This window comes from Patella vulgata, chromosome 2 (assembly GCF_932274485.2).
Source record: "Patella vulgata chromosome 2, xgPatVulg1.2, whole genome shotgun sequence".
Lineage (NCBI taxonomy): Eukaryota > Metazoa > Mollusca > Gastropoda > Patellidae > Patella > Patella vulgata.
In genome coordinates, this window is record NC_065880.2 from 10,799,328 (window position 1) to 10,823,605 (window position 24,278).

At 33.8% G+C, this 24,278-nt stretch overlaps 1 protein-coding gene across 8 annotated transcripts; it reads right to left on the bottom strand.

Moving 5' to 3' along the window:
- Nucleotides 1-485: 485 nt before the first annotated feature.
- LOC126812218 (scaffold attachment factor B1) lies at nucleotides 486-23,088 on the bottom strand. 8 transcript variants are annotated; one of them, XM_050538489.2, is made up of 22 exons: nucleotides 22,921-23,080; nucleotides 20,838-20,949; nucleotides 20,440-20,477; nucleotides 19,524-19,634; nucleotides 18,429-18,470; nucleotides 17,593-17,649; nucleotides 16,547-16,588; nucleotides 14,885-14,933; nucleotides 13,458-14,121; nucleotides 12,693-12,736; nucleotides 11,563-11,657; nucleotides 10,874-11,023; nucleotides 9,910-10,060; nucleotides 8,618-8,884; nucleotides 7,805-7,947; nucleotides 6,882-7,036; nucleotides 6,326-6,436; nucleotides 5,290-5,409; nucleotides 4,428-4,601; nucleotides 2,716-2,867; nucleotides 2,006-2,071; nucleotides 486-1,588 (listed from the first exon to the last, which is right to left on the bottom strand). In XM_050538489.2, the coding sequence occupies exons 1-22, from the start codon at nucleotides 23,044-23,046 to the stop codon at nucleotides 1,293-1,295; spliced, it is 3,165 nt and encodes a 1,054-aa protein (XP_050394446.2). In that variant the 5' UTR covers nucleotides 23,047-23,080; the 3' UTR covers nucleotides 486-1,292. The 8 variants fall into 8 exon arrangements, with proteins under 8 accessions (XP_050394446.2, XP_050394445.2, XP_050394448.2 ...); XM_050538488.2 differs by having other exon boundaries at nucleotides 8,594-8,884; XM_050538491.2 differs by lacking the exon at nucleotides 17,593-17,649 and having other exon boundaries at nucleotides 8,594-8,884.
- Nucleotides 23,089-24,278: the final 1,190 nt, after the last annotated feature.

The window sequence follows — 24,278 nt, forward strand, 5'->3', positions numbered from 1 at the left end:
GAAGATTTTTAAGTGTGAGAAAGATAACCTATGATCGTATAATAGTGAGTTGACAACCTATTGAGCAAACGACATAGAAATAATTATGTTTTGACTATCTTAGAAAATATGAAATTGTAACTTTAATAATGTCCTTTCTATAATTTGAATTTGAAATCATGTCTACTAAGTTAGAATGGAGAAGTAGAACATGTTAAATTAGCCCCTCCAAGGGTCCCAATTGCACTACCTATCCCCAGGAGTTTGCAACCCTTGACTAAAACAATGGACTTGGATAGTCCATTAGACTCGAAGTGCACGATAGGACCTTTAATTCAGGGAATGGGGTTGATGGTTGTTTTTTTTTTTAATATCTCACTTACCCATACACACCTAAGCCTCCCAAACAACTGGCTCGAAAGGAAAGGTTCTGCACTATCACCCTCGGTGGAACCCGATGTTGACCTCTACGAACGAAGAGTCTGTTTTAACATTACAAAGAACAATTTATTTGTATTTAATTTTATTAAAATATAGTAAGCACTGCATGTGAATAGTTTGAACAAACTAAAGATCATATCAATTATATACAGCATATTCACAACATTAACATCATATACATAATGAATATGCATTATACCTAATGAATATGCATTATACAAGCATTACAACAAACTGACTGAAATCTTGCGTGTTGAGTCACACTTATAACAGAAAAATGATTGACAGATTGACATATGAAATATACACACTGACATGATTTTAAAATGAAAAAACTTGATGTGTAACTTCAAACAGATCTCTGGACACTAGACTTTTCTACGCATTGACAATGATAACAAATCGACTACAATTTTATAAAACAAGAGAAAGATATAATATAATAGGGACTTTTCGCATCGGTACGAAAACGAACACCAAAACGAACATATGTTCATTTACGTTTTCGTATCCTCTAACACTCGGTTTCGCAATCCGATGTACGATACTAGATAGATGGCGTTAATTTCCACTTCATGAACTTCTGTCTAGGCAAAGTTTTCAATTGATTTTTAGGCAGAATATTGCTTTCGAGCACATTCTACGAACTCTACACAATCAACAATATACACAAAGCCTCGAAAAATAGTGGAGAATTCAATATATGAGACAAGAAACATATTCGTTTGCATACCTACGTAAATCCAGCTCCACGCGCGTAATGTTTTTCACCAGCCGAACACTCATTACGGGTTGACGTCACAAGTACACATGAATCGATGAAGTTTTCGTATCAATGCAAAAGGTCCCTAATGTGAATATATACGGAGACATTAAAACCTTCTCATTGTGGCAGCTGCTATACCAAATCTATTGTCTGGTTGACGAGAAACATTTTGACCCATTAAATTCATATTTGAAGACGGCGCGGTAGTACCCATGTAGACATTATTTCCCATCGTACCCATGACCCCAACCCCCATATTATTGTAGCCTCTATGTTGATTTGTATTTGCGGTGTTTCCGATCCATCTGTCAGTAGAACGACCTATGACTGCTGGTTCAACTGGACCTAACTTACGATCCATACCACTACCCCAGGGTTGCCTTTGATTGGTTATTGCACCACCTGTAATAAATTGAAGCATTAATTAATTTTAAGTTTTTTTTAACTTAATTTATAGTATGGAAAACAATTTTGTCTAAACAGTGTTTAACTCCATGTATGGGAGAGAGAGAAATGGAGTTTAAGGTCCACTCCACACTAACTAGGTCATTTCGGGACTAACATATGGTTTAATTTTATTTCAATAATTCGCTTGCGCGTAGGGGTCTTTAGCAGTGGGAGGAAACCAGAGGACCCAGAGAAAACCCACGAGATTGGACAGGCGACCCTACTCCTTGTCACGCACAACCGGAGATTCGAAACCACGCCAGTTGACTCAATGACAGGCCGTATGATACAGCACGCACGTGCTAGCCATTCGGCCATCCTACCCCCCTTTTTGGCTTGGATATGATTGATTACCATATTGTGTATACTTACTGGCATTTCCTTGCCATGTATCACGTCCACCAGACATTACCATTCTAGAATCTGTACCATGACTATCTGTAAACAAATTAACACACATCAAAAATAAATATCAAAACAAGTGTGCACAAATAGTCTGTTGTAATGATTAATCATAAAGGAACCGAGGTTTTATCTCCATATATATATATATATATATAGGCTTAAAGGGTTAAATAGTTGAGGCTGACTCGATTTCAAACACCCAAAAGCAGTAGCAGCTCTTTCAGAAGACTCTTCCAGGCATGTGAATTGAGTGAAAAGAAATGAAATGGGGTTTAACGTCCTACTGTTCTGTTCCGAAATGGGCTAATGAAGACGGGTTGAGTGAAGAGCAGAAACAGGTATGGTTGATGGGATCAGTTTATAAACCATTATCAACATTCCACCATTTTATCTTCAGTTCCTTTTAGGTCCCGAATGGAAGAGATGGGTTACCTTCTGCGGGTGAAAGAGTTCAAATCAGCAGCACGGTAGAGATCTTCCAATAGAGGAAGGAGACAAATAGTGTCAGCCTTAGGATTTATATAGAAAGTAATGATTTACAGGTCATTTCGGGACTAACATATGGTTCAATTTTATTTCAATAATGCTAACCATACACGTGTTAACCATCCCACCCCCTTGTTTACAGTAGAAGGCTAGTTCACAATGCTTTAATAATATCTTTATTTAGTACACACCTCTTGTATGTGACGGTGTTGTTCTATCTGCTTTCCAGTCTGCTCTACCACTACCTGTATGACTAGTAGTACTAGTACGTTCATTTCTACTACCACTTCTATCTCTAACTCTATCACTTCTATCAGCTGTACCATATCGTGAACTACTTGTACTATATAATACAATTCATACATATAACAATGTTCATTAATATTAAACATATAACCCATGTTCACATCACCCTGACGTCATTATTTTTAACACTGAAAGCAATGGGACCTGGCTTCAAAAACTGTTAATTCTCTACATGTGCATAATGGTTTACTTAAGAGAATTGGGGTTTAACGTCCACTCAACACAGACTAGGTCATTTCGGGACTATAATAATTAAAATCAACATGTTCTACATAAATTGTTTCAATGGCATTTAGTAATTGAACTGGAATAGATAGGTCCCAATTCTATGGAATACAATTACTGCTTATTATTGAGCAATGCGTCAACTCGGCTTCTCTAGTCATTATCAAGCAATGATAAAATATGAAAATATAACTTGTAATTAAGGGGTATCTCTGGTTTGTCAGCATTAACTAAGTATTGTTGTGTACATGTATATATTGTCTTGTTATATTTTCATATTTTATCATTGCTTGTTAATGACAAGAGAAGCCTATTCGAAATGTCGCTCAGTTATAAGCAGTAATTGTATTCCATAGAATATGTTCTACATAGTTTTGAAGAAATTGTTATATGAACTGCCGATCTCAGCATAAAATCAATCGTATTTTAACGTACTCGCAAACAAATTATTATATTTTCTTTGATAGATTTTAACGTCCAGGAGTCAATTATATTCTGATTTAATCTTTATGCAAGACAAATGGGGAAGCTGTGTCCCACTGCTTTGAATGTTAATATCATTGACTGTTTATGAACTGACCTCTGACCTTTTACAGTGATATAAAACACCTATTTGAATCTAATGTATTTGTTAAATGTGCAAAATGTAGAAACTTACTGACAAGTATTCAGAATATTTTTTTTTTATTTCAGTTTGAACAGATAGGGTAGGAACTAGGGTTTGGATAGGGATTTTAAGTTTGTGCTAAACACAATCTACAAGGTTGGTAAAAGTAAGCATCAAATAAAAAGGGTGCAACTAATCTACCTGTACTACTAGCAATCTATTATTAGAAATAGATCAGATAGAACTGTAATCTGATTAAAACACAGATCCTATTTCGTTTCATTTTTTTATACTTCCAAATTTCGTTTTACTTGTCTTTACTACACTATGATCTGGAAGAGTTGTGATATAACCCACGTTCTTATTTATGTTTGGGATTAGCCAAAGAAGCGGTCTGTTATAGGGAGTTTTTGGCGGGAGTTGCATGGAACTGTGAGTAACCTACTAGAAACATCAAAGCTGATTGGTTAATCAAACTTTATAGGGTCAAAAAAAAAAATGCTTGTATGACCTCTGATGCAACCTCCTACTACAACTGGTCAGATATTCATGTAGTAGAGGCCATTGAAAGTATAAAAAAAATGAAACGAAATATAGATCTGTATTTTAATCAGATTGGAATAACTGTAATCATCAGAAATATATCGGACAGAAAAAATGTAATCATCAGAAATATATCGGACAGAAAAAATGTAATCATTAGAAATATATCAGACAGAAAAAATGTAATGTTGTATTTCATTCTGTTTGAAGAATAAAACTTACTTTGTATATCTATCATCATTACGTTTATCATCTCTACTCGTATCATGACGACCTCTATCTCGACGATCACTAGTAGTATCTGAACCTCGTCTATCGTATCTTTCTACCTTTCTATCAGTACCTGTACCAGAACTACTAGTACGATCATGGTATCTACCTGTACCACTGTCTCTTCTGAAACTCAAAACATGTCTCATAAACAATACTTGTTCGATGGGATACAAAACCTGTCCTTATAAACTGTTCCTGGTATCATTCAGGCTTTACATCAGGCTGTCTTTCATAAATTCTTATTTGAATAATGGCACTAACATCCATCCATCCACCCATCTTCCAATATGGTGTATTTTTTCTGGTTTCAAATTATAATCTTGTCCTTCTGTAATTGCTTCCGGTTTTGTTTCCCAATATTTTATAATCAAAACATATGACACGAACCTCACCAGAAAAAAAACAGTTTGCCAGGCAACAAAGTATATACCCAAAGCAGCTAAGTCGTCCTGGCAGTCCATAATTGTGTTGGTTTTTTTTGTAAGTAATGTAAAACATTCAACACAATAAAAACTCATCAAGAGCAGTAATTATCAAACAATTCAAATTTGTGTATAAATTTCAATAAATAGCTTCTAGAGCATCCACAAGGAATTGCGGTAGATGACGGTCGAACAGACTGGGATGAAGACAATATGAGATCCTAATTCTATAAGGTTGTATAAACATGTACAGGGATCATTTTAACCATCACCAAACTAAAATAACAGGGATTTTGTGTAGAGTGGGAGTAATATTACCCTTCCCATGATCTTCAGACCCATCATCAATTTCTGATATAACCATGAATAATGTTTATTATGTATTTTACCTAGTATCATACGGATCATATCTCGTTTCTAATGTAGCTCGTTTACCACCTACACCATAATCATCATCTCTACTACGACTTTCATATGGTCTCTTTAACGCTCTTCTTTCCATTTCTAGTCTATAAATATCATAAAAACAACTGTCATTTATCAAAATATTTAATTTCTTAAATAGTAGATAATCATCTCAATAATATAACGACTATACCAGAAGCTATAGCATGACCATGATAGACCACCCATTAAAATATTTGTAAATAAAAAGATATTTAGGAAAATAAAAACTGTAAGAAGTTTTTTTTGGTATAGTTTCTTGCTGAAATCAGTATATATTTGTAGGTTTAAGGGCTGAGGGCTACCCAAAAAATATTTTCTGAAATTCTAAAGCTATTGAATTGAAAATGCTACAAGTAGTTAGGAAATGTAATAAACAAGGGAAAACTAACATTAAAAAAAAAGGAAAAAAAAATTGTTGCCAGGGCAACACATTTTTTAGGAAAAAGTATGAATAACGTAGGTACACCATATCTTTGATAATAAGATAAATGTCTCCTTATCCGACTGCTTATTCTTTAATGATAACCCTAAAACCAGACAAAGTTTTTCTCTATAATTTTTATAGTTTCTTGGAAAATGATGTTTAAAACATTTGCCTCACTACAATATTTTGTCTTTGAAGAAGTATTTTGATAACTTTTGAAATATTAATGATAATTCAAATTGTTTTCTGTCTGATTCTGTGGTAGATATTAGTTTATATATCCTGCAAATTTTGCGAAAATATCTTAATTAGTTACAGAGATATAACGTACCTACATTTTTCATAATTTTTTCCCAAAAGATGCATTACCCTGGCAACAATTGTTTTTTAATGTTAATTTTCCTTTGTTTATTACATTTTCTAAATATATTCAATTCAATAGCTTTAACATTTCAGAACAAAATTAATCATATCCTCCCCGCTTAATAGCCGTTGTGTTTATGGTTTACATGGCTTTTAATTTTTTCTTCAATACTCAAAGAGTACTATTGTACCTTAATCTTTCTTGGCGTAGTAACTCCTCCTTTTCTCTTTCTAATTTTTCTCTTTCAAGTCGTAATCTCTCTATTTCTAATTTCTCTCTCTCTATTCTCTCTCTTTCTAATCTGTAAATTAATATAACATACTAAAATTAAACTATAGTTCAATGGGACAAATAAATCATAGCCAATTACACCAATATTGGAGCATAATCACCATATTTAGACCTTAACTCTCTGAAGAGAGATTGAAACACTGTGGAACTAGTATCTTTCTTTTTGTTTTTTGTAAGATCGGGATCGATCTTGGGGGGAGATATAGACCATGGTGGTGTCTCAAAGAAATGGGTATTTGCAATACTGTCTTGAGTGATACTAGCCCGAGACAAAAGGGGTTGAATACGAATACCGAACCACCGCATCTCTCCCCCCCCCACTCTAAAACAAGATTATTTCAGGATGACCGGAACATACAATCTTTATTTGACAACCCTTGGATCTGCAAAATATGTACTACAACTAGTCAACCAACCTACCGATTTCTTAAAAACATGGACTATAAAGATTGTACCTTATTTTTTCATGTTCTCTCTTTAGTCGGACAGCCTCTTCTCTCTGTCGTATATGAACTTCTTTTTGTCGATTTTGTTGTCTTTCTAATCTACGTCTCTCCTCATCTCTCATTTGTCTTTCTTTCTGTAAAATCCTTTCTCTTTCACGCTCAGCCTAATAAAAACACAAGACACAAAAATGAATAAAAAATTAAGAGTTACAGCAATTGCTATTAAAGAAGCTAAGTCGAAGACTTTGGATGATATTGAGTTAAAGACTAAGCTACTTTAAATCCTTTTCAATACTGGGCAGATGGGAGTTATCGAGATCTTTTTCAAACTTGCTGGTGGAATTGTTCAATGAAATGGTGTTTAACGTCCTACTATTCTGCTTCTATACTGGGCTAATGAAGACCGGCATTTGCCATATAGTTTGCTATGAGGGAAATTTTGCACAGGCAGCAGCACTATGGCCAACTCTTATATTGAAATCCAACTGCCAAGGGATCTTTTACATGCACGCCAAAGTATACACAGGACCTAGGCGTTTTTTTTATCCCATCCGAATGACTAGACAGCTGTCCTTATTAGGCCCTCCGTCCTGCACCAGTGACAAGAGGAAACCAAGTCGGAAAAAATTGTTCAAGGAAGGAAGTCTTAATTTGTGAGAATATTACAGCCCCTTCTCTGAAACATTTAAAATTTGCTAGGAATGTTCAACTAATCATCAGGAAGAAGTCTATCAAAATTCAGGGGCCTGTTTCACGAAGTTTTAACTAAGATAAAATCCAAATTTTAGTAATTTGATTGGATAATATTAGACTGATTTTAGTGCTTAGCCAATCAAAATTGAAGCTACTAAAATTTGGATTTTATCTTTAGTTAAGATTTCGAGAAACAGGGCCCAGATGCTATTGAACATAAATCAGTTTTAAATACATACTCGGATTTGTTCAAAAGATAAAATATCTTTAGAGCGACCCTTTGAATGATCTCTTGACCTCCCCCTTTCTGATCTTGGTCGAGAACTTTTTCTATCTTTATCTTTATCACTTTCACTCTTTTTATCTCCCTCTTTTTTATCTTCTGAATAAACAAGACAATTCATCAGTATTTTTCACAATTTTTCTATTTAAAAATATATTAAACAAATTTAATTAATTTTATAAAGGTATTACTCTTACACTCTGAGAATACCAAGTCTTAAATTTCATTACTTTAATTTATATCATTAATTTTTTAAATGTATTAAACTTGCATTGTGAAGACTAAGTCTTGAATTTAATTTACAAATATTTCGGGCTGTTCTAGAAACTAAGTTTACTATCAAACTGTACATATTTTGTACATCAGAAAGTAAATAAAATTTCATCAGCAATTTTTTCGCAAAGAGATACTTTTTACAATAAAATGACAAGTTGTAAAGACTTAATTACTTAATCAAGGTCAATTATTTCACAAGAGATAATTTTTACAAGAAAATCACAAGTCGTAAAGATTTAATTACTCAGTCAAGGCTAATTCTGTCACCATCATCATAACTTGAGATATCCCATTTCTAGCTGCTTCAGAAATATTTTTTACAATAAAATCAAAAGTCGTAAAAATTTAATTACTCAGCCAAGGCCAATTCTGTCACCATCACTATAACTTGAGATATCCCATGTCTAGCTGCTTTAGATACAAATGTTTATAGGGTACTTAATTGTCACTGTTTCTAGAACAGCCCTACCTTTAGAAGGATCTTTCTTCTCACTTGATTTGGTTGATTTTGAGTCCGATTTTGGCTCCTCCTTCTTGGGCGTCTTGTCATCTTTCTTGGGTGTTTTGTCTTCCTTGGCTTTATCATCTTTCTTTTCCTCCTCTTTTTTACCATCCTTAGATTCTGTTTTACTTGGTGTCTTTTTATCATCCTTTTTTTCTACTTTCTTCTCATCCTTCTTTTCTTCAACCTTTTTATCCTCCTTCTTATCACTTTTTCTATCATCCTTCTTATCATCCTTTCTATCACCATCTTTTTTATCTAAAAAAAATAATGATTTTTTTTTTGTAATTTCACACACTTCTCGAGTTCTAAAAGCTCAACAATTTTTAACCAATCTTGATCAGATCAAACTTTGATAACTATGGTTATAAAAATAAAACACACTTATATGGATATACTACTTCTGAATTTATTAACATGCTACGTTTCGATACACATACAGATATCGTTTTCAAGCAAATAATTTGCTTGAAAACGATATCTGTATGTGTATCGAAACGTAGCATGTTAATAAATTCAGAAGTAGTATATCCATATAAGTGTGTTTTATTTTTAGTGAAATCTATTTCTATATGTCTTATAAGGATTAAACTATGGTTATTTGCAGAAATCCGGTAGCATGTTTTCGAGTGGTCGCAACCGTTTGCAATATATTTATTTCCTTAATCAGATCAAACTTTCGTAACTATTTGCAGGGTACTTAAACCTAGTAAATTCGACAATCACAAATTTTTGTCCAATTGCATTGGTAGAATTGGATGTGGGGAAAAGACATTACATAGCAATACAACTTTGAGTAACCCCAAAATAGGCAGCATGTTTCTGAGCGGTCGCAACCAATTGCTAGGCTCCGTTTGCAATATTTTGTAACTCTAAAATGTAATCAGCCACATTCGAATTTCAGCTTGTCTTTAGGACAACTAGATGTCGTTCCTTTCCTACAAAAGAGAAACCAAGCTGGAAAATCACGATAAAACTTTCTCAGCCAACTAAAGAGAGAGAAATGGGGTTTAACGTTCATGTGACACAAACTAGGTCATTTCGGGAATAACATGGTTTAATTTTATTTCAATAATTCGCTTGCGCGTAGGGGTCTGTAACAGTGGGAGGAAACCAGAGGACCCTACTTCTTGTCACATACAACCCAGGAATCGAAAACCACGCCAGCTGACTCAATTACAGACCTAATGATACTATGCGCACGCATTCACCATTTGCCCTCCCCCCTCCTCTCAGCCAACTAAATGTTCTATTGATAAAACATTACTATTAAAGTTATTTACCATCTTTTCTAGTGCTGCTTGATGATCGTTTATCAGTTGATGATCGTTTATCAACTGATGATCGCCTATCATCTGAAGATCGCTTATCGTCTGATGAACGTTTATCATCGGATTTATGAGAGGTAGATGATGTTCCTGGTTCATTCTTAGCCTGCATTATGATAATAGAAATATCTTGTTAGGAATCATTCATACAATTCAATGTTTCAAACTTCAGTATATTGTACTTGAAATTTTTTTTTTAAAATTCAAGCCATGTTATCTTAAGCCAACAACATCTAAAGTTTACATTCTGTGTTCTGGATTTTTGGATATGACACTGTTTCCATGCACATCTTGCAATGTTTATACACATTTGATCAATTTAAACTATTCCAGATGAGTTTTACTGAGATGAAGAAATCTGGATTAGTTTTGAATAATTGATATTCAACATGAGTAACTCAAAAATAGGTAGCATGTTTGAGAGAGAGAGAGAGAGAGAGGAGAGGAGAGGAGAGGAGAGAGAGAGAGAGAGGGTTTAATGTCCACTCGACACAAACTAGGTCGTTTTGGGACTAACATGGTTTAATTTTATTTCAATAATTCGCTTGCGCGTAGGGATATTTAGCAGTGGGAGGAAACCGGAGGACCCGGAGAAAACCCACGAGGTTGGACAGGCGACCCTACTCCTTGTCACGAACAACCTGGGATTCGAAACCACGCCAGTTGACTCGATGACAGGCTTTATGATACAGCGCACAGGTGCTAACCATTCGGGCATCCAACCCCCCTTGAGCAGTCGCAGCTGTGCATATCTGTAGTTAAGGTAAGGTTCTGAAAAAGAAAATAAAATGTACCTACCCTTTCACAGAGACCATTTTACTGTGTACTATTATTAAGTGCAGGGGGACTGCACCACACAGAATTAGTTAAGGGTAGGTGAATGTTCTGAAAATGCTAAAAGAAAATGAAATGTACCTACCCTTTCAACGGAGATCATTTTACTGTGAAGTTCTGTTCTATGAAGATGTTGTATACATTTAGTTGCTTCTTCAACAGTTGACATGGTAACAAACCCATAACAACGTGAACCTGGTCTTCTGGCATTCGTAACAACCTTAGCTCCAACTACCTGTAAATATATAGTATCAACTACGTTAAAAATTTGTATATTGTCTAAAATATTAAAAAATGTGTTTTTGTCAACAAATATATTTTCCTTGTATTTCAAGATATTTTTTCCATATAATTGTTGATTATGTATTTAGGATGCATGGATGTCGAGGAAATATATCTTTAATTATTTTTAAATAATTTTGACCTGGCCATTAAACGAATATTCTGGTTTCACACACATGATATCCCTATATTTATCTTTATTTCGAAGTTATTGTATCACAACTAAAAATTATCCAAGTTGGTGTGTTTTCTATCGATAGAGCATGTGGTAATACACGTAAGCTACTGGAATGAATTTTCTACGGCCAATCCTGTATTCATTAGCCCAGTCGGAGCAGAACACTAGGACGTTAAACCCCATTTTATTTCATTTCCAATTTTGTGTTATGAAATAAAATGGGGTTAAAGATCCTACTGTTCTGTTCTGACTGGACTAATGAAGATGGACACAAAATTGGGATAAACCCAATATAAGAAAAGTGAAGCTATTACCTTGCCATATTTACTGAAGAGTTGTTTGAGTGCTGTAGCTCTAGTAAACGATGATAAACCGCTCACCCACAAGTTACGACTCGAAGAGGAACTTCCTGCATGAAAAACAAAATACAAATTGTACAATAACATTCTACTTGCATTATATTTTTTCTTATTCTAAGGTACATGTACATATAGAGTTATTCAATCAGATTGAAATACAGATCTATATTTCATTTCGTTTTTTTATACTTTCGATGGCTTACACTACATGAAGATCTGACAAGTTATAGCGATAGGTCACGTCAGGGGTCAAAAGACCGACTTATGACCCTTTTGACGTCGGACATTTGATTAACCTATCAGCATTGATGTTACTAGTGGATTACCCACAGTTCCGTGAAAAACCAGACCGTTTCATTGGCTTATCCCTGACACCATTCAGAACACGAGTTAAATAACAACTCTTCCAGATCCAAGTGTAGTAAAGACAAGTAAAACAAAATTTTGAACTATAAAAACGAAACGAAATAAGATCTGTGTTTTAACCAGATTGAGAAATATTTAACTCCATCCAGTATTAATGAAGATGTGAATATCTTGCAACGTTTGGTATCCTCTGCAGATGACATAAACCAGATATGGTCAAACTCAAAACGAACATAAACAAAATTCATTTTGGCCAAAATGGCTCACAAAGTGTTCGATTAATACTAAATAAGTGATTTTTAATTCGTTGTCTTCATTATTTTTCAAGATTGTAACCGTTTTCTTTATAAGTACTAATTAAACATACATTATGCAAGAACTAAATCTGCCTATTGCAGGTCTTTCTTCAGGCCTTAACCCCAAAATGGATAATCAGGTCTTTGTTTATTACTGTAACAATGGTAACAATGACAATCAAGGCTACCATGAAATTGATATGAGAATTTCTTGGCTCAGAGTGAAGCAATTTGACTGAAATTTTCAGCATATACCATTTACATTATCTATTTTTTAACTATTACAGTGAGAACTATCAGCTCTTTATCTAATCTTCCATAATGCCCCTTTACAAAGGTTCTACTCAACCCCATACTAGGATTTGAATTTAGGAAACTCCCTCTTTAGAAATTCAATCTTTTTGAATAATGTATATTTCTTACCTTTGCTGTCTTTTGATTTTGAATCTCTTGTGCTCTGAGATGAACTGTAATTTATAAATATAATTATTATGCTTCTATTCTTACACTAATAAATCAAGGATGATATATTTAATTTAATAAACCTTCCGTTTCTAAATGTTGCTAATAAGAGTTATAACTTGGAGGCGTGTGTCATAACGAATAGAAATGTAATCAAAAGTGAAAACCATCACCTTAATGTAAATGTATGTTAAGACCAATGAATGAACATAATTCACTCCAGAGAAAAAAAGACACAATCGGTAAAAATAATGAGGTCAACGCCCTATAAATTTCTTTCACGAATTTTTTCGTTCTGAACCAATTACGAAAATAAAACACATTCTTTAATCCATTTATTTTGTTGAACTGCTTTCATGGACTCTCCACACTCCAATACGAGTTCCGGTACATCTTTTACAATATCTTTCTCAATGCATTTTGAAATATCGCCATCCATGTAATGGAAATAATAAAATACCAAAAAACAACGTAATATAGGGGAGACAGAGTGGAAGTTGTTGATTTAATCACAATTTAGATATCAATAAAATTCAACTTTTTCTTTAAAAAGAAAAAAAACTAAGAAAACTAGAAACCCAACATCCAACTGTACAAGATCTAATTTGAAGGAGGGAAGCTGTAACCACAAGGAACCATTAAAAGGGGTGCAGAAATTGATGGTTTTGTTCTTCAGCATATCAAGCATTTGGTGTATGCTAAAGGCATCATACAAACCCAACCAACCTCTTGGATGTTGATTTGCTATCTTTGATATCCTTCTTTTCTTCTCCTTTCTTTTCTTCCTTCTTATCCGATTTATCTTCAGAAGACTTGCCCTTGTCCGTTTTCTCAGCTTCTACCTTTTTGTCCGTTTCTGGAGTGGTTACTTGGTTTTCTGCCGTTGATGAATCTGTAGTCGTAGCTTCTGTTTTAGCACTCACCTTTTGTTCACCCTGAGAGTTCAGAAGATCAGCATCTATTTCACTCATCTGAGTGTCATCTACCCTTAGATCAAATGAGTCATCGTTTGCCTCAAATATAGCACCTTTAGCTGCCACCTTTGCACCCGATGTTGGAGTTTTTGTGGTACCATTTCCTACTTTAGCAGCTCCTGTAGCCGATTTAGGTGTTGTCTCTGTTTTATTAGCTGTCTGTACTTTTGCTGCTGGGGTGGTCTTGGCTGTTGTTGGAGTTTTCGGGGCTGGTTTCGTCACTTTAGGGGAGGTGTTGGATGTATTGTTGACTGGTGTTTCTGTTGTCTTCACTTCTGCTGTCTTGTCTGTCACTGCTTCTGGTTGTTTTTCTTTCACTTCTGAGTCGGACTTGACATCAGTTTCTTCCTTCTTTGTTTCAACTTCTGGTTTTTGCTCGGTTTCCATTTTCACTTGACCAGCATCCACAGGGGGTGCTAAAGAAATTCATTGGAAAAGATGGTTAGGATCTTGTTATGATAGCAAATATAAATATAGTATGAACCCACTTACCGGCACACAATATTAAAAAAAACAAACAGATTAAGATATCAGGATACCATACTCCATTTTACACCTATCTTCGACATCACATTCCTTCGTAAATAGTTCTGTCATAGTTTATTTAGCACAATTCTGCTGACCATGAATTCATTATGTACATATTTTTACATCTTGTAAACTTATCTTTGAAGCTTTATTCAAGTGGATTCAGTTCGTGTATGTTTGATGGTATTAACGTGTCACTTCCGTCACTATTGTCCTCATATCTAGTATTTTAATTAATATACAACAAATAAATCGTATCACACGATGCTTTTGATCAATGTCCTCTCGGGTTTGCAATTTTAAAAAAAATACACATGCATCAGCCAGACGAAATATCTTGTGGTAAGTGTAACATCAGTTGTTCATCTGCTTCTTCCATGTCTCTTCTATTTGATTTCCTCCTCATACTAGTGTGCTCAAAACCCACATGAAAACATGTGTTTTAATTCTCTATACATACACCATATCCATCTAAATACTTTTTACTCAGGTATTTATTCTCACTACCTCGGACTGGTTATCATTTCCACAATACAGCCATTATTTTGAGAATATAGTATTTTTGATTTTAATCTTTGATTAAATTTGTGTATTGTATTATTGTAAGAGCCATATTTAAAATTTATTTATCGTATATTACATTAGTTTTACCTTCAGTAGTTTCAGTTGCCATGCTTTCTTCTGATTTACCTTCCACTTTCTGAAATGTTTAAAATCAACATGTATCTTCAGATCAATAATACTCAAGTTTCTTTTCCTTACAGGGACTAGGACGATTTGAACAGTCTCAAAAATAATAGTCTGAGTACGTCTGAAATTTAAGCGTTAAAATATTGAGGAATGGTGCATTTACCCAGTCTCAAAATTTTAGCTCATAACATTAGAATCGTTTGGACGTAAACGTCAAAACTGCTTATCCGGCACATAGCCAGCGTTTTACCCACTTAGCCACAGTGACTGCCAGATGGAATACGAGGATGAGTTATTAAAATCATAATCATGCAAACGAACCTTGTGTTTCTCTATTTAGTAAAATATTGTGAAGTTTCATTTGCTCTATAACAGTACTGATGCACCATTTAAAGCAATAGAGATCACATTTGCCTACTATAATTTTTTTGGAAAGATGAATTTCTAATAGGAATCAGTCCAAAAATGGTTCAATTCCTTTCCGTATATACAAAGATATGTTGAATTGGAATTTCATCGATCTATGATGCTCGCTATGCAATTAGCTAGTCACCATTTTGTTGTCCACGGACATTTAATGATAGGTCTATTTTAAATTCACTTGAATCCAAGCCAGGACATTATCTTGTGTCTATAATGTTCTCTTAAACATACATTATGCAATAGCAAAATCTGCTTATTACAAGTCTTTCTTTAGGAGTGAAAAGTTATCTAAATTATCAATTTGACATTATTTAACTAATCCAGACCATAATAAACTCTTGATGTCAACGCTAGCATTCGTTGTTGGCTGGATTAGATTCCTATATGCCGCTAACGGCCATTGATAATTAAATCAAAAAAAAGTGGATAATCGAGACTATGCTGTTTATATTAATGATTTTAGTAATGATGACCGAGACTATGCAAAAATTTCACCCGCTTCTTTCTCGGCTCACAGTGGATCAATTTGACTGAAATTTTCAGCAAATTACCATTACACTATCTAGTTTTTAATTATTATGGAGAGAAAACTGCCATCTCTTTATCTTATCTCCCATAATGTATCTTTAATTAAATGTTAAATAATCAATCTGAGTTTATATTAGCGTGGATTTAAAGTTTTCCATCTTGACCCATTTGTTAATCTCGTATGTTTATGCATATTCCTGAAGCAACGACTGCGAATTTTACATCTGGACGTTCCTAGATTACTTTTAAATTCCCAAACTTATACTCCATAGCTACGTTTTCTCCCTTTACTGCAGAAACGTGAACAGTCAGAAGTCGTGACACAAAGACAATCAAATCAACCATAGCAACCTCCACGGAAACCTTGACATTGAACAAACTTTGAACTTTGCAACTCGATTATCACATGTAGACATAAAAGCTGGAAAGCGCGAGACTTGGTATTCGCGATGATCAAGGAATCTGATAAGCTCTCAAGCTGGGTGAATACCCAATCGAAATCAGTGCTGAAAGATGCAGGGTATGACGTGAAGGCCTTGGTAAGATGTACAGAGTTAAAGCGAGATCAAGAATTCTACTGAAGATGACATTTATGTAAAAATCACCACCAATTAAAATCTTCGTACAAATTAGTAATGAGAAAAAAAGCAATAAAGTTTATTATCCAACTACCTTTTCAGTATTATCTTCAGTTTTATTACCATTGACTTCATTCTGTAATAAATGTACAATCAAATTGTAGCTTTCGTCACATTGTTATATATTAACAGCTAAATTTCTTTATTATAATCATTAATTACAAATGAGAAGGTTTTTTTAACATTTTTATACTATGTTGGCAAGTACAGGTAAATTTCGAGAGAGAGAGAGAGAGAGAGAGAGGGTTGACACAAACTTGGTCAGTTCAGGACTAACATGGTTAAATTTTATTTCAATAATTTGCTTGAAGGTAGGGGGCTTTAGCAGTGGGAGGAAACCGGAGGACCCGGAGAAAACCCACAAGGTTGGACAGGCAACCCTACTCCTTGCCATGTATGACTGGGAAATCAAAACCACACCAGTTGACTCAATCACAGACATTATGATACAGTATGCAGTGCTAACCATTCTCTTAATTTCATATTATTATTCAATCTCCAACAAAACAAGCAATGACAGTTCATATTCCATCGAAAAAGTTCAAGACAGAACATTTCACAAAATGTTTTATTCACAAAATTAAGCTTTATTCACTAAAATGTATCTAGGACATCTCCATTCTTATTGTTTAAAAGTAAAAATCATTCAAGCAAGTTATTGGGTTAAGCAGTCAATGACTATCACAAAGTACCTAACAATACCAACTTGATCAAGCTTAAATAAAGATTAAACCAACAGCTGTCTGAATTTATACACTCTTCAATACAACACATGTAACCAACAACTTCCCAGATATTAATCTTTTATTTTCCTGTTCATTACTATCAATAATTCTTGTAAATAATTAGCTAACTGGTTTATTTTATTCCCCTCATGGCATCTAATACAAATTAGTATTGATCTTACTTTTAAATTTGCTAATAATATACCCAAGAAGCTATCTTGACCTAAATAATTAAACTTGTACCTTAGAGATTCCTCTAGTGACATCTAATACTAATTAGATTAGAACTGATCTTACTTTTAAATTTACTAATAAACCTAAGAGAATATCTTGACCTAAATAATTCAACTTGTACCTTAGAGATTTCGTCTTTGTTATTTAGATTAGACTGATTTTCATCTTTAACTGGTTCCTGAAACAAGATCATGCTTTCTAAGCTACTTGATTTATGATGTTAAAACTACATGTATAAACTGAGTGCTTGTGAATATGTTTGTTAGCTGCAGGGAACAAAGTAAAAATATAGATATATATGGAACACACACACACACCAACAAAAATTATTAAAATACATTCAGTTTAAAAAAAATTAAAACAAACAAAAATGTTAAAATATGTTATAAAAAATAATATGTCTAGTTATAACTTTAAATATATAAATAAAAATTAAAATAAGACTCCTCCCCCCCCCCCCAACCAAAAAAAAAACAACTCAATCCCCACAAAAAAAACAACAAAACAATGCATCCAGTTATGAATAATGAGTACAGAAGTGAAATAAAGATAGCCATGCAAAGTGTTGATATCTGTCGCCACAACAGCTATGTCTCAAGAAAAAAAGTTAATTCTATAAGGAGCCTTCATGCCTTCAAGAAATAAGATTGTCTACGTGTTCACACACAATCAATAGTGTGGTGGTGGTAGTAGTTTATATGACAGTGAATATTGATAGGGTTCGTCCTATCATAACCCCAATGCTTCACACTATGTTTGAATCTTTTTTTGTCTAAACCTTAGCCAATTTATGATGAAACAGACTGACAGGGGCGACTAATTAACACACTGAAACGTGGGCTTATAAAAATAAATCGAATATTGACTATATAATACACTCTGTCTGAAAAGTAGGCTTATAAAAATAAAATGGAATATTTGTTTGAAAGTTTGAGTTAGATATATCTACAACTATACCTTCGATTCAGCTTTTTTTTCAACTGTTTTTTCAATTTCAGCCTGAATAATAAACAATATATAACATCGTCAGATGAGAGAGAAACAGAGAAATGGGGTTTAACGTCCACTCGACACAAACTAGGTCATTTCGGTTCAATTTTATTTCAATAATGCGCTTGCGCATAGTGGCCTTTAGCAGTGGGAGGAAACCGGAGGACTTGGAGAAAACCCACAAGGTTGGACAGACAACCCTACACCCTGTCACGCACAACTAGGGAATCGAAACCATGCTAGTTGACTTAATCACAGACCTTATGATACAGCCATCCAAGCAGAGGTAGAACATTTATAATAACCCAACTTTACTGATTTACAAGTACAACTTCTTTTCATTTCCAATCGAGATCTAATAAAAATATTCTTTTGTTTTTACTGAATATTTAAAGATATATTATGTAAAATTTAGATAAAGAGCTAGCCATTCTTGCTATAATAGTTCGAAAATAGATAATGCAAAATGAATAATTTGAAAATTTCATTTAAATTACTCTATTGCAAGCGAAGACATTAGCCTTTGAAGGTTTGACAAGACGTGTGCATTAATTTCAACCACCACACTGGTTGTTCGAAGCTATGTCTCGCTCCTCCATTTTTAGCTTAAATCAAAATATGGCTGAACAGTTCTAATCTATTTAATATCGGAGAAAACAGATGCCATCGAGAGTTGATTATGGTCTTGTTTTGTTAATAAATGTCTAATAGTTTATATACATGTAACATGCATATGCTCTTGCATAATGTATCTTTAAAAAACATAACTTGTTAGTCAATATATTAATTGATTTATTGAATATTTAAATTTAATACAGCACGTATGATCAGTAAAATTGATTATACTGAAAAAAATAAAGCTAATAAAATTTCAATCAATATATGTAAATAGGTAAGTCTATATTGACAGCAAAAAATATTATAAAATTAATGAGAAAATTCTCTGACCACCTGTGCTCTTATTCAAATTTTATTACAAATAATATTAAATTTAACAAAATGAGTTGTTTCAAAAATGGCACAAACAATAATGATATTCGACATGTATTTTATAAAACTTACATTGTCAACTTTTGTAGTTTCGTCTTCAGTCGTTGGAGCATCTACACCATCAGTTGTTTCTGCTGGTTCACCTGTCTCTGTTTCCATATCTTCCTCTTCTTCGTCGTCTTCCTGTGTAAGACAAAATAAAGTTATTAAGATTCTATCACTAACAACTAAATCTATTTGTTAAGACCAGCTCAATTTTTGTCAAGGTTACCGAGATGTAAATAAGGTTAGGGCACCTGAATGTTCGCGAGATTGTAGGTTAGGGTTAGGGTAAGCATTGGGGCAAAGTCTAGGGTTAGGGTTAGAATTAGCGCTAGCCATGTTTACATCTCGTGACCAATGACGAAAATTTGAGCTGGCCTTATCATTTAGCACTAACCATCTCTAACAATAAGCTTCTGATTTCAATAAAAAAAATAGACGTATGCATTTCAAGCTGATAAATCACCAAGAAGAAAAAAAAAAGTTCGGAAAATTATTAGATCTTAATAAATTAAAAATTTTTGTTTTAAAAATAATACCTAAAATATATGATATAGTTACTTCAATTAATAAAACTGTATAACAAAGTATCAAACGCACAGCTCACAATAAAATATGTCCGTTTTTGCTGCTAACTTTCAATGTACTGACAAAATCTTCAAGAATATTGAATAAACTATGAAACACTTCACCAAACTTGGAGTTTATATCATGATTGGCTATTAATATACCAGATAACTGTTACAATAGTCAATAAAAAATAGCCTTAAATCAATACAAAATGGTGACATATGTTCAAACCCTTTATACTGCTCATACTGATACCGGTAACAGCATACCAGTAGTTACTGACTTACAATGGTTTTTATATATTCTTAGTAACAGTCTTTAAGGCAGTATATTATAATATGAAAGTTTATTCAATGAAGATGTAAGTTCAACAAACCTCAGTATTGGCCTTATCACCTGATTCTGTAGAATCATCTAAAAATAATTACAAATTACAATGCATTAATATGAATTTGTTGTAAAATATTTTAAGCTTAAATTAAAAGAATTTAAATATAAAGAAGACTAAATCATCAACACCCCACACACTTGTTAAATACAAGGATAGACAATCTCTGTGCAATTGTAATCAACAACCTTGTAATGTATTTGGGTTTTTTTTGGGTTTTTTTTAGAATTACACTGTCAAAGTATGAGAAGACTGAAAACATTTGGATATATGAATGATGCAAGTTTAATGTAAGTTTGAAACTTTTCGACACAGGATAATAAGATGCAACTATTTCAAAATCAATATAAATATAATCATAAATACAATTCAGTGTGTATCGGTACCTGCATCAGTCTTTCGTGGTGACTTTTTTTGTGTATTACCAGTCTTTTTGGTAGAAATATCGGCTATATCAAAGAGAAATTCATTTGGATCTTCACCAGCATCCTCTATAGACTGAAAACAAGACAAAATTGTATAACAATTGTTCTTTGACAGAAACCGGAGGACCCAGAGAAAACACATGGGGTTGGACAGGCGACCATACTCCTCGTCACATACAACCAGGGAATCAAAACTGTGCCAGTTGACTCAATGACAGACCTTATGATACAGCGCGCACACGCTAACCATTCAGCCATCCATCCAATCCCCTGTTCAAAAGAAGCTACCTTTTGTACTTGTTGCTAGTACTAACCATGTTACACATTATCCATGTGTCCTTATTTTGAATTTGATCCTTATGAATAATGCAATATAAAATAGCTTGAATTCTTATCCAAAATCCCCGACTCTGCATTAGGTTTGTGATTTAAAGTTTCGTGAAATTCTACACTATAATTTGAATCCAAGCTTCAAAACTGTACTGAAGACATGCTTTAAATTTCATATAAAGGTCAATGACTTCACAGATGAGAAATGTGTGAAATTTCAGATTCTAAAATATCCATAATTTTAATAAAAGGAATATCAAAATATGACACCTGTACACGCCCCTTGAATTATTTCTTTCTCATATCCAGACTGTGGAAAAATAATATTTTCCTGACCTAATTACCGGTATTTGATGTCAAATTTTTCCAGTAAATTATATAAACTTTATTTTCAAACATTATTTTCATTTTTTTTTAAATGTTCAAATATACAATCCAGTGATTTGTGTGCATGTCCATTTAAGTCAATATTTACACTGATGTCTTTAAAATCATACTGTTCTGCACCCAACTGGGCTAATGAAGAAGGGCAAAAATCAACCAGTGTGCAATGATGAAAATTTTCCCGAACAGCGACACTACAGCCTAATCTCATATGGATTTTAAAATGTTATGGGTTCTTTTACATGTAAGCCAATGTGTTTGCCAACTTAGGTTATTCGTCCTAACCGAAAATGTGTGAAATATGTTGTTATAAAAGCATCTGTGATTTGACTTACAACTTTGGGCGTAACTGCAAAACAGAGCTCTGTGTAAAGCTGTGCAAACACGAATTATCAAAGTTAGATTATAATGCAACGTTATAGGCCTATGTGAATGCCTCACATCCCCGTTCCCCCAAAATCCCCCCCCCCCCCCGTTATGCGTCCCTGCCTCTATCAGACATGCGGTATGAATGAACTTGAAATCAGTCAGTCATCATTGGTAATAGAAGTGGAAACCCTGGAAAATTTATGATCTAAGGGAGGTAAATACATGTAGTGCTAAATAAAGATATAGACACCCATGAATTCTTTTTCAAGAATTGACCTTCAGTACTAGTATTCAAATGGCCAAAACATCTTGTTTATTATTATGAACAATCACATCCACTAAACTTAATCTAAATGGCAATTTCCTATTTTCAGGGGTCAAACTGGACCCGACCGTTTTTCTTTATCTTAAGTTAATTCGTCGTCACGATTCATGTTTGTTTATAATAATGAATGAACCAACTGAATTGTGGGATTTTTTTCTAGGAAGGGGTGCAACTATTTCTTGAGTTTCGCTATTTATATATGTAGTAGATTATCATGTCACATATCGACTGTCAAATGTGTAAAAACGGTCCAACCAGTCCCTCACAACATTGAAAACAAGCATGTTGTGGGTGATCAGCACTGTGCATTTAGTTTTGAAGCAACCTGATAACCAAGTCTTCTGTAGTAATCTGTTTCACTAAATTCTGCTTATGTTAATGTTTGTAACGAAAAGTATTTGAAAACCACAATAAAACGCAAAATAGCAAATGTGCGTCTCAAATATACTGTGTAGCCAATGACAATAATAAACCGAAAATGCTAGCAATGGTGTAAGTAAAAAGTCGAGCCTTACTTTTTCATTTACGTTTTTGGCAGTCATTATAATTTTTCCATCTAGCCTATTTTCATTTTCACGACCCAAATTTAATCTATTTAGGACTTCGTTATCTAACTACTACTACGGCTGTACAAACCTTTTGTAACCTCTCATAAAGAACTGCTTTTACGCCAGTCTTATCTAAACCCCTCTTTTCTAATTCTGCACGTAAATCAACGACTCTTAAATCACTCAATTTTTTCTTTTCTGATACAGCCGCCATGATTTTCTCTCACTACAAATGAACGATCACGCGGTGATGGGCGCGCACAATGCAGTTTCATAGTTGAATTAGTTTCCGTCAGATTTATTTTCCGCGCAAGAATACATTCGAAAATGAACCCGTTTAAGTTCGTAATAATATGGCCACAGCACAGGTCATTAATGAATTCCCCATTGCCTTTAATGTTAATTCTCGTCTCTTAGACCGATTCAAACTTTTTCTCAAATTTTCGTTGGGTAGAATGCTTTCTACCATAGATGGAGCAACATGTGACAACCTCTTGATCAAAAGCACGTATGAGGTTCACCATGGAAAACTTGAGATACACAAACTGGAAGTAAAGACTTTAAACATGCAATTTTCCGCCCTACATTTCAACCTAACCAAACTCTCCACTCTTGTAGGCCTATTATCCTTCCGTCTCAAAATCATGAATATTCACCATAACCTTGCAGAAAATGTATTTTCAAACCCGTTTCTTCGATTCTACACCAAGAAGTCAACAAAAATCGCCACGCGCTCGAAATAGGTAATAAAGCCAGTTCAGCAGTTATTTTGACACCCGACTTTGCAAGAAACAAAAAAAAAAATGAGAAAGTGTACGATCCTATATAGCAGTTTGTGGGATTTCATAGCATTATAGGTCTACAGCAAAGCTAATTCATTCTATATTATCTCATATGAATTTTGAAAAAGGTCGGGGTGGTCAAACTAGATATTTTGCAGGCGAACCAAGGCAAAACATTTTTGGATGTTTTCTTTCGATTTATCCTAGAAAACGCCCACATTTAAAGCGATAATTTCATATTTTTAAGTTATATTTTTAAAATGTATTAAAATAAAGCCCTAAAATACATGGTATCTAAAAAACAGTCCTACCTTGTTAAAGAATAATCCTATTAATCCTATAATTCACTATTGCCAGTTAAGAAATTGGCAAAAATATCATTTTTAACTTCAAATTCAAACGTTTGAAGATAGCTATTCCATGGGGGGGGGAATAGAAAAACAAGGGAGGTAATTGTGTTATTATTTCCGGGGTGAATGGTTTTTACGTGTGAGAATGATACCTATAATCGTATAATAGTGAGTTGACAACCTATTGAGCAAAAGACATAGAAATAATCATGTTTTGACATTCTTTGAAAATATGAAATTCTCGCTTTAAACAGTCTGTGACATTCTTATAGGATCCGTTTTATATTTGCGCAATATTGTCCTCTGTGCAGTTT